General features: G+C 36.6%; 1 protein-coding gene across 5 annotated transcripts in view; it reads left to right on the top strand.

The window, feature by feature from the left end:
• Positions 1-12,950, top strand: part of FAM184A (family with sequence similarity 184 member A) — a 73,748-nt gene that overhangs the window by 47,178 nt on the left and 13,620 nt on the right. For 4 of the 5 annotated variants that reach the window (XM_085056092.1, XM_085056090.1, XM_085056088.1 and 1 more), the window contains exons 10-13: positions 6,109-6,150; positions 10,245-10,457; positions 11,554-11,707; positions 12,114-12,241. In XM_085056092.1, coding sequence (XP_084912218.1) covers positions 6,109-6,150; positions 10,245-10,457; positions 11,554-11,707; positions 12,114-12,241 — 537 coding nt within the window. The remainder of the gene's footprint in view (positions 1-6,108; positions 6,151-10,244; positions 10,458-11,553; positions 11,708-12,113; positions 12,242-12,950) is intronic. The other variant, XM_085056089.1, reaches the window with a different exon arrangement.

The raw sequence follows: 12,950 nt of genomic DNA on the forward strand, positions 1-12,950 counted from the left end.
GTTGTCCCATCTTCCTTACTTTTCCGTAAAGTAAATGTTTTTGTCAGCATTTTTTTCCCACATGTAGCTTTTTCATTCTGACATAGCTTCATACATGGCCAAGCATTAGTGTGACATGCTTCTTTCTTAACTTTGTCAACTTTTCATGAAGATGTGTCTTCTATTAATGGAAATATCAGAAGTAGTACAGAAAGAATGGACAAAAGTATACATACTACATACATTTTAGTAGCTGTTGTTTGTTTTTCCTACTGCAAAGACTCTCTTCTTATTTGAAAAACTTGTTGAGGTTTCCTATTCAGAGTTGGTTCTGTGATGGTGTGTTCCTTTTTAAACTGTCAAAGTTAATGGGAGAAACTTTGACTTTTATCAGAATGTCAATATTTCCTTCTGATGCAGGCATTATTCAAATAGTAGTTTTCAGGAAATGACAAACTTAGTCTTGACGTACTGGTCTAAAAAATCCTATGTATACTCTTGTTGATGGAGTGCTGAGAAAAGTCCCTGAGCTCCTATGCACATCTATAAACGGCTTTTGATCAGGCTTCATCCAGAGGCAGTTAGTGCTCTGTCTTTACTTGCCTGTGTAGAGGTGCTTATTGCAGAGCTGATGTGCATCCACATTAGCAAAATGAGGAAACTCAACTTTCTTTCTCCACCACAAGGCTGTTCCACAGCCTGGGTAATCCTTGCATTAGAAGATGTGCTGTCAAATGGATGCTGGAAATTTCTACATGAAATAACCTGCACATACCTTGTATCAGTTTCCAGAAAGAAGGGAGATAAACTTTCAGCACAGAATCATTTTACTCAGCTCCCTGTCACTTGATATTGTCCTGAACACCCTGTCTAAAGGCTTGTCTGTCAGAAACAGAGTAGAGGTAAATTTCAAGTAACTCCCTCCTAATTTGCTTTGGCAATTCTTGTATTCAATAATACTAGAAAGGCTACCATGACATCTAGTGGATGGTAAGGGATGTTGGGCAAGATTAAAAAAAAAAAAAAAGTGCGGAAATCCAAAAGACTAAAAAGAAAAATCATACCAAGAAGGAAAAAAATGAGCAGAGGGCACCTGGAATGCAGTTCAGGGTAAGGTTTTATGCCTCTTCTTCAGTCTGTAGATACCTGTTTTTCCAAAGGAGAATACTTTCTTTGACTCTTGAAAACTTTGACAAGTTACTACAGCTCTCAAAGCTGTGGTCTTAATAGGACTGTGCTGTAACTCATGTGGGCCTCACAGAGAACCAGGGGAGATTTGGGAGTTTATGCCTACATCCAGTGTCTGTGTGAATCCTGCCACTCACCACTGGTTTAGAAGAGTTGGTAGTCCTGTATTTCAAGTGGGAAACCTATGCTTTAAACAAGTCAGGAACTGCTCCACACAAGCATGTGGATAATCTCATAGTCCAGACTCACTGCAGCCCTTGGAGGGCCAACAACTGAGGGTGCTTCCCCCCATTTTCATGACTGTCTACTTCTCAATAAGGAATGCCCCTTGTTCTGGGCTCCCTGTTCTCTGCAGAGATGGGATCCTGGTGATGAGTTGTTCTGTCCACATTGGTCATTGTAGTGTTGTCTGAAGCCTGGACATGAAAACAAATGCCTGACATTCAGCTGTATGTTATGAGCCTTTGGTTTTGGTGAGCCCGTTCCACCCACGCTGCGACTTTGTTATTATTTTGCTCTTTGTTTAAAAGATTCTAAATATAATGGAGCAAATTAATTAAAGACCATTTACAATCAAGAGCTACTCAGCAAAACAGGCAAACAAAAGCAACAGAACAAATCAGTGTTTTCAAAGTATTTTCAATAGGACACAGTAAGAATACTAATAAGTGTGAGTTTGTTGCTCTGTTTTATAGTAAATGTCATACTGGACTTTATCATCTCTCTTTTGATTTCTTCTTAATTTAATTTTTTTTGGTGTTGTGTTTCACTGAGTTTAAGAAAATATATCTAGGCTAATGTTTGAAGTTGATATTTTCATATCCAAAGAAACTTGTCTACTTGATCCTAAACTTCTAATTGAAATTTAATGTCATGAGTTTTTGTTTGGCAGTAAATCTGGAGGAGGTGGGAAGAGTTTTAATTTTATTTGTCAATGGATGAAAAGTTCATGAAATTCTTAGTACTGTGTATAATAAATGATGTATGAGTAAAGAGTTTAATTTGAGATTTGGAAGTTCACATTTCCAAAACTGGTAAATAGAAATCTAAGCCCAATCCAACAGTAATACCATCCCCAAAACCAATATTTTAATCCTATATCTGTATATATTTTTCCCTTACATGTAAGATAAAGACTGGCAAGCACCTTGTTTTAAAACATTTCCCTTAGCTTGTTTGCTCTGTACTTGCTGAAGTAGCTTTTGCTTTTGTTTCAAAACCAATGAAAACACCAGACCCTGGAAGGAAGGAGAGAGAAGTTGTCAGGTAGGGCACAGTTTATTTAAGATGCAGCAGATAAGTGAAATTCTAGATTAAGTGCAGTGATACCTCTGTGCTCCAGGAAAAATTAGTCAAGGTGTGTATATGGTCTTTAAAATCCTGACAGCATTATGACAATTAAATGAAATTAAGCTCTAGTCCCATTCCCAAACCTTTAAAAATTATCAGGACTTTCAAATAGTCCTGTTTTTCCCTGACCATTGAACTTGCAGTTTGTTGGATTAAAAGCATGTATTCGAAAATCCAAACAGATACAAATATGCAAAATACCTAGGCCAACCCATTCTGTGATTTTGCCTCTAAGTTTGACAGATTCCTACAACTGGAAAAGAGCTCCATCTTTTTAAAGCAATAGGAAAAGTCCTCCATCCTGTGATGTTCTGGAGGCAGCACCTTCCCTCAGGGTTGCTCCAAAACCAGGAGGAAGTCAGGGCCAAACAGATCCCAGAGATTGTTACACATTTCAGAATGCCTTAAATACTGTTTTCATTATTTCATTCTCCTCATCGTAAAACTTTTGAGTTTTGAGATAGGGAAATGGCTCTAAATGCTGCTTTTCCTTACCAGTCAGAGAGGGCAAACTTTGATGTAGCTCTCCAGTTCCTAGCATGTCACAAGCCTCGAGCCAAGTACAAAACGTTGTAGTAGCAAACAGCTGCTTTCCAAATCTCTGCGGAGTCATCTGCCGCGTAAGCACTGCACAGCCGGGGATTGTACATCTGCTGACAAATCAGTCTTTCTCTTCAAAGACCTATCTCGAGGGAGAGTTTGCGGTTGTTGTTGCCGTTATTAGCTGGATAAAATGGACTTATGCCAAAGGTCCCTCCGGCTTCTGTGCTGGGCACTTTAGAAACTCATTTACTTTACTAATGTCTGATGGATGCACATAGGGTTTGTTTTCAGAAAGGTAAGCAGCATCTGTGGGAGGTCATTCTTAAAATGAAGGAAAAACTGTATAGCAATCTAGATCTGCTTTGATACAACAGGTAAAGCAGGAGCTTTCCCAGTTATGGTACACAGGAATTCCTGTTTGCCAGCAGTGTTTTGGAAATTCAGTAAACTGTATAGCAAAGTCAGATTGTGACACAATTTGACATTGAAATGTCAAGGAGGGAAAAGTGTTACATAACTGATCTTTGGGTGATATGAAGACTGATGCTGAAATTAAGTGTCGGGCCTCTCTAATCTCGTTGAAAGTATATTTTAGTCCAGAGAAACAATAAAATGAAAAAACTTCCCTGCATTCAGTAAGGAAAAAAAGTAATTGAATGAAAATGTGAAAATGTCACTGGTGCAGTAAATGTCCTTCTTGAGGGAAATGATACCTTTTCATCACCAGGTATTGCCCCGTGATGGTTTTGATGGGAACAGTAAGCAAACACAAAGCTTGAATAGTTTCAAATCACTAAATCTATTCTTTACTGCAACACACATTTGCCCAACTAAACTGAAAACTCAGCTCTTTTAGGAGACATTTTTAAAGAGAGGTGGGAATTCCAGTCTTGTTCTGTGTATTGCATGCAAAGTCTTTCAGTCCTGCTGAGTAGCTTGCAATGATCAGTGGGTTCTAAAGATGCTGCATATAAAGATGCAGTTTCTATTCTCTGCTGTTCTTTTGGGTCATGATGAAGCTCTTCTTGGTTGCAGCTGAGGCTTAGCTTTGCATATGCTGAGGGTGGAGAAGATAATGCTTCTACTGAAAAATGAGACAGCAAAATCAAGTGAAATCAGGTTAGCTGATATATATGTACCAAATAGATATGCATTGTCAGAAATTTCTATGCTTTCAGAAATAAATTAATTTCCTTGTACACCCTCTATCTACAAAGACTGATTTCAAAGGGAGTTGAACAAGGGTTTCTTACACCACAGTAACATCATGAACCAAATCTTCAATTCCAACCTGTAGAAAGAGTGATAGTTAAATCGACTTTCTTTCTTGTTTTTAATCATCGCTTTTTGCCATCATAGAAATACAGACAATAGTAATAATTATGCCTGCATTCTTTTTGGGTCTTTTCATTTTTTTTTCTCAAGAACATGGATGGACCTTGCTATGGAAGTATTCATAAGGATGTCTGCATTTTTTATGGAATTTCTTAATAACACTGTAACCAGTGTTATTTTGGAGTTCTGCATTCTGAATATGTTCTGCCTACTTTTGAATATGGAGCTGCATCTGATTAAATTGCTATACATTTTGCTGGAGTCAGCCCCCATAACAACTGACTAGCCTGTATTGTATTTTTACTTGGAACTTCTCTTCAGTGTAGTACAATATGAACTTTACTGCTTCAGGTGTAAAATTGAAGTATTTCTTAGTTGTACCAGAGTGCTGCATAGATATGTCCACCAGTATAAAGTCACAAATGTTCTAGAACGTGAACATTTATTTAGCAGGAGATCATTCCTGTTTGTAACAGCTTCCCCCCTAAACAGACCAAACAGATGAGAAAGGAAGCACAGAAAAATTGGGGTGGATTTGTTCAGACAGGCAGTGTCAAAGTCTGGTGTTGGAATCAGAGCTGTTAGATGCCAGTCTCTTTCCTTTTCTGCTGGAGAATGATGCCTCCTAGTGTTCCACTCTTGCATAGAAAATTAGTGCTTATAACTTAAAATTTTAATAAGCTTATTTTGGATATTTAATGAAAAAGTATTTTTATGTTGTGCCTTTTTTATTATTATTGAGAATGAATAACTATTTATTTTTATATTTGGGCAAAGTATTATCTAATAGTTCCCCTTATAGGCTTTCAGGCTGGCATCTAAATACCTGCTGTCTCCTGGAGAAACCTGAGTTCTTGACTGACCTGTGCCAAAAGGGGAAAGTGGTCATGCTGGATTTGGAATTGCTCTCACTTAATTTCTGATGACTTTGTTCTGTGCATGTGTATTAGCTTATCCACTTGATTTATATGTATAAACACACAGGCATTTCTGTGTGCGTATGAATGATGTATATTATTTGTATGAGCAGTAATATTTCATAGAGCATTTACTTGGCAATATGTTAGGATTTTTTGCTTTTCATTAGTAATCAACAGTAGTATAAGTGGTACATTAAGTAATTTTATTGCTGGAGATTTTCAAGAACAGTCTTTTATGTATCCATTTGGTTATGAATTTTAAGAAAGATGGAAGAAGTATTCTAATAGAAATGTCTTCATTAAAGACTAAACTAATTTTCTGCCCTTTAGCAGAGAAATTTGATCTTTAATATGATTTATTTAATATGCTTTTGATATTTAAGAGAGACAGCTGATTGTTGATTGTGCCCTTATATAGTGTCTGTTCATGCACTTAATGATTTCTTCCCAAAATTATGTTGCCATAAAGAAGAAGAGAAAACAAGTGGATAACTTCAAAAGTGTTCAGCTGTGTAATATATGCCTATATAGTGACATTATGTTAGAGATAATGCTACCTTGTATGTCAGAAACATAACATGGTAAACCACATCATTCTGTTCTGTGTTCAGTAGCTTACAGACTAAGTCAAAGCAACATATTCATATTTTTTTTCCAGATGGCTTTCAACTTACTTTTCTCTGATCCAATTATAATTAATGTTCTATGTTTACCCTTCCTTCCTTATCCCTTTTTCTTTTACTTAGTTGATTTCTGAATGTTTCCCTTTATTCCTGTGATCTTTCCTTCATAGCGGCACTGTCTCGGTGAAGCTTTGCATAAATCTATCAGCAATGTAAGTGATTTGCACTTACAGCTTGTGAACAGGGCATGCTTGCACTAATCAACCTGCATATCCTGCAGTGCTGCTTTACAGCTTTAGCCCATGAAATGGGATAATGGTAAATGGTAATATTTGAGACGAGAACATGTGCTGCTATCAAAAGCTTGTGTAGTGCATCCCCTCATCTGTGTGACTGTGTGTGTATCACTGAGCATCAAACACTGTGTTTGTGATCATAACATGAGCAGTGTTTCTATGTCATTGTTAACGCAAGCAAGCTTGTGGGCAGTGCAGACGTGTGGTGCAGAGCTTTCTACAAAGCATGGGATTGATGCTCTATTATAATTTGCAGTTTTGCAGTGTAAGTCATAAATGTAGCCAAACTATTCTTTCTCTCTAAGTTTTTTTTTTTTTTAATTCTCACTGATGTTTTTAATATGCTGAAAACCTGGGATAAAAGTATTGGAAGTTCAGAGAACAGTGTTTAGAGCTGTTTTCTTTTGAATCCTCAGTACAGAGGTGTACAGAAAGGGTGGTCCAAAGACATACAAAAGTAGACACTAATGTTCTCAAAAATTTGTACTTAAGGATATCAGTATATGCACAGAATAATCAAAATAATATTTAAAATCACATGCTCTTCTAAAAAGACTCACATTTCTAATTTTTTTTGCCTTTTCAACATCAAAACAAATTATTAGAAGGGTAGACTAATCTGACTTGCTTGCTAGAATCATTTGATCCTCATTGTCCTTTATTTTCTGTATAGTCTATTGATGCAAATAGACATCTCCAGACATTGACTCATTTCAGGCTGTGGTTTTGCAGTCACTTTAATCTGGTGGAAGAATGAACTGCTCTTGCTTATTCCTGATCTGTTCTAAGATGGCCTCCTGGCCAGATGTCAGACTTCTCTTGGTCATCTCAATGAAAATGTTTTCTGCCTTTCAAGACAGAAATGAAAACAAAATCATTTTGCCCTTGGTCAATTATTTAAATGTTTGTAAATTATGCACTGATAATTGTCAGAATTTGGAGCAGGAACTTAAGTGAGAGACAGATTTAACTTCAAGCCAAAAATACATTTTTTTCATGTCATCTTAATAAAAATTTGCCTGAGTTACTGTGGTTGACTCCATTTGACTGTTATCATGAAAGGCTTGTTAGAGTGTGATCATTAAATTACCTGAGGTTCTGCAGGACTGAGCAGGACTTCCCCTAGAGTTGTACCTTCTGGTACAACCTGTACCAACCCTGGCTAGGGTGAATGGGACAAGACAATGGTGAGAAACCTGAGGGACAGAAACGGTGAAAGGGACAAGTAAGAATGGGCTTAGAGATGGAGAGAAGGACCAGCTGGATATGAGGTTACAGAAGGGTGGAAAGGAGTGAACATGGGATGAATTAGAGTAGATGTGTATGTGAGTAGACTAAAGGCAAGTTGAGGTAAAATAGCTTATCTTTTTCCTGGAGAAGGAACACAAATAGCACGTTGCAGTACTAGAAGATGAGGCATATATGAAAATTCAGAGCTGGCCATGCTGGCAGGCGCATGGTGCAAACTCACCACTTCAGTCGAGTGAATTTCTAAGGGTCAAGAGAAAAAGTGCAGTATATATTATATATAGGTATTAAAATAAAGTGTTATCACAGTGAAGGTAGATTGTCAGTGGAGTTACTCTGATGCTCAAAGTACTTTTTTTTGTAGGTTGTTAAGTAAATAAAGTGGAAAACTTTGCAGCTTATAAAAGCTTATTCAGGTGGGAAAAGGCTGAAGAATTACAGAATAGCTGTAAAAGGTCAAGGGACTTGGCAATAAAATAGCAGATGAAATTCACTGTAGATAAATGCAAAGTGATACACAAGGAAAAAGAATTATAACTCTTTCTGTAAAATGATGAGTTTTACCTCGACCTGTTACACTAGAAAGTAGGTTTGGGGACTATGATATAGAATTCTATGAAAACATCACCTCAGTGCTCAGTAGGAGTCACAAAAGCAAATAAAAGATATTAGAATCTAGGAGAGAAACAGAGAATGTAACATGTAAAACCGTTCAAATCACTACGTAAGAGCAGATTTTTTTCTCATTTCAAATACCTTGTGCTGTTTTCGTCTCCTAATCTTAAAGAAATAGTAAAAAAGGGGTAAAAACAGGAAAAAGGTGATCCTAGATGTGAAATAAATTTCATACAAGGAGCAACTAAGTAAGCCAAAGCAGTTTAGTATGGCAAAGGGTGTAAGCAGGGAAATTATGGAACGCTGTAGAGACATGAGTAGAATGGAGCAAGTGAAAAGAGAACTTCTTTTAACCTCTTTCTATTACAAGTATTGGAGATCATCATGTCAAATTGGCATGCCTACATGGAACTTGACACAGATATTCTGCATACTAAAAGCTTTTATGGGCTCAGATAATGGTTGTTATTATTTCTTCTACAAATCTGTTCCAAAATACCTCATCTGGTTTGAGAAAGGTTACTAGTTCCAGGTAGACTACAGAGTCAAGCTTCCTACATTTATGCCTTGGCCTTTTTTTTCCAGGGTAGTCCTGGTTGGTCCTTTCTAGAGGCAGAACCAGAGGTCAGACAAAACTTTTATCTGACACTGTACAATTTGTATGTGAAATTTATATTTAATATATTTAGTAAAAGGTTTTGCAGCATGTGGTGTAGGCCTTCACTACACTCCTTTAATTGTAGCTAATCTCCTTCAAAGGTATCTGAAGTACAATACTGTTTATGCAGTGTATGTTAAAGGTAGAATATATATGCCCAGACTCAAAGACCTGGTGAATCTGAAATACAGCAAGCTATGCTTATTTCATTTAAATTAGTTTGATTTTTGTTTTCTTTTGTTTTACTGCTAATTTTTGTTTTTGTAGCTTTTTTCTTTCAAATCTGCTTAAGTTGTTTCCTTCTGAAAAAAAAAAGACTTGACCCATGTGTTTGGCAACAGTGTTCATGCTACAAGTTGTACTTGGTATGCTGCTATTAATTTTTTGCTAAGTGGTGGGTTTTAATGTTCTCTAACTCAATAACTTGATGTGCAATGTCGTTACAAATTTGTCATAATTAAATTCAGATATGCTGAATCAAATGACACTATCAGACTTGCATTTATAATTCCATATTATGTAATGCTCTGAGGCTTGAAAATTATCCTTACAGATTCAAGTTCCTTGTCACTTCACAATTTTATTTTCCTTCCTTTCAGTCACTGCAGCAAAATTCTCTTTTGGTTAAATATTGTTTCCAGAATTTGAGGGTATCTCCCCTGTTTGGGGAGAGACACAGGTTTAGTACTTGCAGTACTTTCAAGTTTAGTACTTTCAGTCTGAAAGTATGCTATCTGTTGTGAAGAACAAAGTATAATATTATTATGAAAAGAAAATGGGACTGGAAAAGGACTATAGTGTACTTTAATACTTGCTGGATGAAAAGCAGAATTTGTAAAATTAGGTATTTCTAAGAAAATGAGTTACTTGCAACTCAGATTGTTTGATCTTGGAAACAAGCATAAAAATCACTAGCAAAAAAGTGTGTGGGGGGAAATCCATCAAGTGTTACTTTTTATTTGTCATGTGCAGTGGTATGCTACCATTTCTTTCTAAGTGAGAAAACCACTAGTAAGATAGGACCATAACATAAGAAAGGATATAAAAATCAATGTAGATGTCACAGGCTGTCCTCCCCTATTTCAAGTGCAGGATTATCCTTGGAGAATGGGTGTTGCCCTGAAAAATAGTTTAACAATCAAGTCTTTGATTTCAGACCTTGATAGTGTCATTTTTATTGATCTTTTATATAAAAGCAAAACAATTTTTGATAATTTGGCCATTAAAAATTGTGGAACAGGTAGTGCTGCAGAATGAACTTACCAATATGATAACCTTTACAAAACCATTAAAATTTAATTATTATATCTCTGATTATATATTATACAACATTAACAACAAATTGAGTAGATGGATGACATTGCTTGTCTGTCTTTTAGCTAACGCTCAGGCTCTAAAATTTCAAACGTTTTTTTCTTTTGAATGTCTTCTTTACAGCTGATGTTAACATTCATGACTAATGAATATTTGCTGTTCTGTTGCGGGTTAGATCTCCTTACTGAAGCAGAATCTGGAGATGCAGCTTTCCCAGTCACAGAGCTCTTTGCAACAGCTACAAGCCCAGTTCAGTCAGGAGCGACAGAGACTGACTCAGGAGATCCAGGAATTAGAAGAAGAGCATCAGCAAAGGCATAAGTCACTTCAGGAAGCCCATATCCTTGCCTTCCAAAACATGGAAGAAACAAAAGAGCAAGAACAAAAGGCATGTTCATATGGTTATTCCTAATTCTGTAGAGAATATTGCCTTTTTAGTATTTTACATCCATGGTTGGATTTAGTAAAGGAAGTAGCTGCATAACAACTGAAATTCCTTTTCAGCTGATGTATTACTATTGTAATATTGTTATCCAGTTAAATCTAAAGAAGACATATTGAAAATCATCTCTAATACTGGCATTGTTCCATGTCTCATTTTATATGCCCATATATAGGGGTGGGTGTATGTATATGTAAAATTATTATCAACATGTGCATTTTATTTACACTAGATTGACTTTATTACCCTTAATATTATATTCTTGTTTTGATTTTGAGTAGGCATTTTCCGTTACAGTTAATTTTGCATGTATTTTCTGTCAATAGCGTCTTTTACAATGTATTTTATATTTTCATTATGTTAAAAATTGTATAAGCTAAGTTCTGTGACTTGCAAGGTAATTGTCATGCCCCACCCAAGATATTTTTTTAAAACCTTGGCTAAACCAGTTTTAAAATTGGAATTTTGGTAGTGCATGGTACGTAATGGAGGGGTATCTTGAGGTTTTTAAGTTCAGCTCCAGAGTGTGCTTTTGCAATCAGTTTTCCCACTGTGTGCCCTTACTGTACTGTGCTTCACATCATAGACTGGATTTTGAGCACACCAAGTGAGCTCCTTTTGTTCTAAATGAAACCAGAGGACGTGTACCAGGAACATGATGCTTCATACCATTCCATAGGGAGTAAACATGGGTGTCCTTAGGGAGCAGAAATCCCCAAATGTGTATTGTGTGTGCACTAAACTCATTTATGAATCTGCACCTTATTACATTGCTTGCTGTTACAGATATATCCATGGATTGATGTTTTTGTCTTTTCCAGCTGTGAGCCAAACAGGGGTTTTGTGCACAGGTAATCTCGGTAACCATCAACCACTGAAAAGAAAACATATAGTAGGAGGATAAGAAACTATGAGTAATATTAGTGCATTTTTTTCTAGAGTATGTCAATGCCTGCTTTTTGTTTCCAGTTGTTTATTATGTAATATTTTATAAATTCTCTAAGTTGGTATAGAACAAATGTTGTCAATTTTGATTTCATAGGAATTAGAAGAACGTTTACAACAGAAGCACTCGGAAGAACTTCATGCACTTAAGGAAACACATAAACAAGCCATGGAAGGCTTTAAATTGGAGATGGAACAGGAACTTCAGACTCTACGATTTGAGCTGGAGGATGAAGGAAAAGCTATGTTAGGTATACTACTTTCAAATTTGAAAATAGGTCTAAAACCATTATTTCTATTCATGCAAATATACATGCACATGTATACGTGTGTGTATAACACTGTAGTGTCTCTTGGAGTCATTCAGTGTTGACCTAAGTTTTCCTCTTAAAATCTCTATAAGCTTTAATAGGTAAGCCTAGACTCTTCTCTTTTGAAATATCTTACCCTTAAGGTGTTTTTGGAAGGAGTAAGTGACCAAAGTTCCTGATGGAGAATGTTTTCAGAAAGCAGCAGGAATAGAACGCAGGATAGTTGCTTAGCTGATGTAAACAGTGTGTTTTAAGTCAGCAGCAATACTGGATGGACCTGGGCTGTTACTGTTAATTATTGTAAAAGTGTCCAAAATAAGCTTTTCTTTTTGTTCATGGTAACCAGCTTCCTTGCGCTCAGAGCTCAATCACCAACATGCAGCAGCAATTGACCAGCTGAGGCACAACCATCAACAAGAACTGGTAGCTGCCAAAATGGAGCTTGAAAGAAGCATAGAAATCGGCAGGCGACAGGTAGGAGCCATGGCTGGCACTTGCATGTAAAATGGTATGATCAATATTCAGTTTTCTCTTTGCTGGAGGCAGAAACTGTTGTGAACAAACAATAAACATGTAATCCTTCAAAATCACCCAGCACCAGCAGCTAATGCATTCCTACCAGTTTCCTAAACTTCCTTGCTTAGTTTTTTCTGCCTTCTACAAACTTTGTTCAAAGCATAGAAAAGGCTCCCATATCAAGGCAGTTTCCTCTCTGAACTGTGCTTGCCATGGGAGGCAAGTGCCCATTCTTGCAAAATTGTGCTCATCCTCAGCTGCCAGCAGGAAGGAAAAAGCTGTTTCTCTTTGAAGCCTATGTAATGTGGCAAAATAAGTGGTTGCTATAATCAAATGATTGCTTCAAACTTAAGAAAAAAAGCACACCAGCCCCACCACCAAACACAAACCCCCAAAGCCAGTATGAGCTACCTTTGCTTTCAGTAGCAAACTGATTCATTCACCTTTTATCTTTGATTTTTCATTTTGTACACGATCAGTTTTTCCACTAGTAGCTAAAAATTCAAAGTTTAAGCTCTACTGAAAGCCAGACTCCTGGAAGTAAGAGGACCAGAAAATTACTTCTTTATTTGCCTATATAATAGGCTTTTCAAGATTGATTTACTGATACTCCAGCACAAAGGAGGAGGAGTAGGTTTAGAAATATATTAACAGATGAAACAGGGTT

The sequence above is a fragment of the Lichenostomus cassidix genome, chromosome 3 (assembly GCF_008360975.1).
Source record: "Lichenostomus cassidix isolate B80296 chromosome 3, HeHo_3.0, whole genome shotgun sequence".
Taxonomy (NCBI): Eukaryota; Metazoa; Chordata; class Aves; order Passeriformes; family Meliphagidae; genus Lichenostomus; species Lichenostomus cassidix.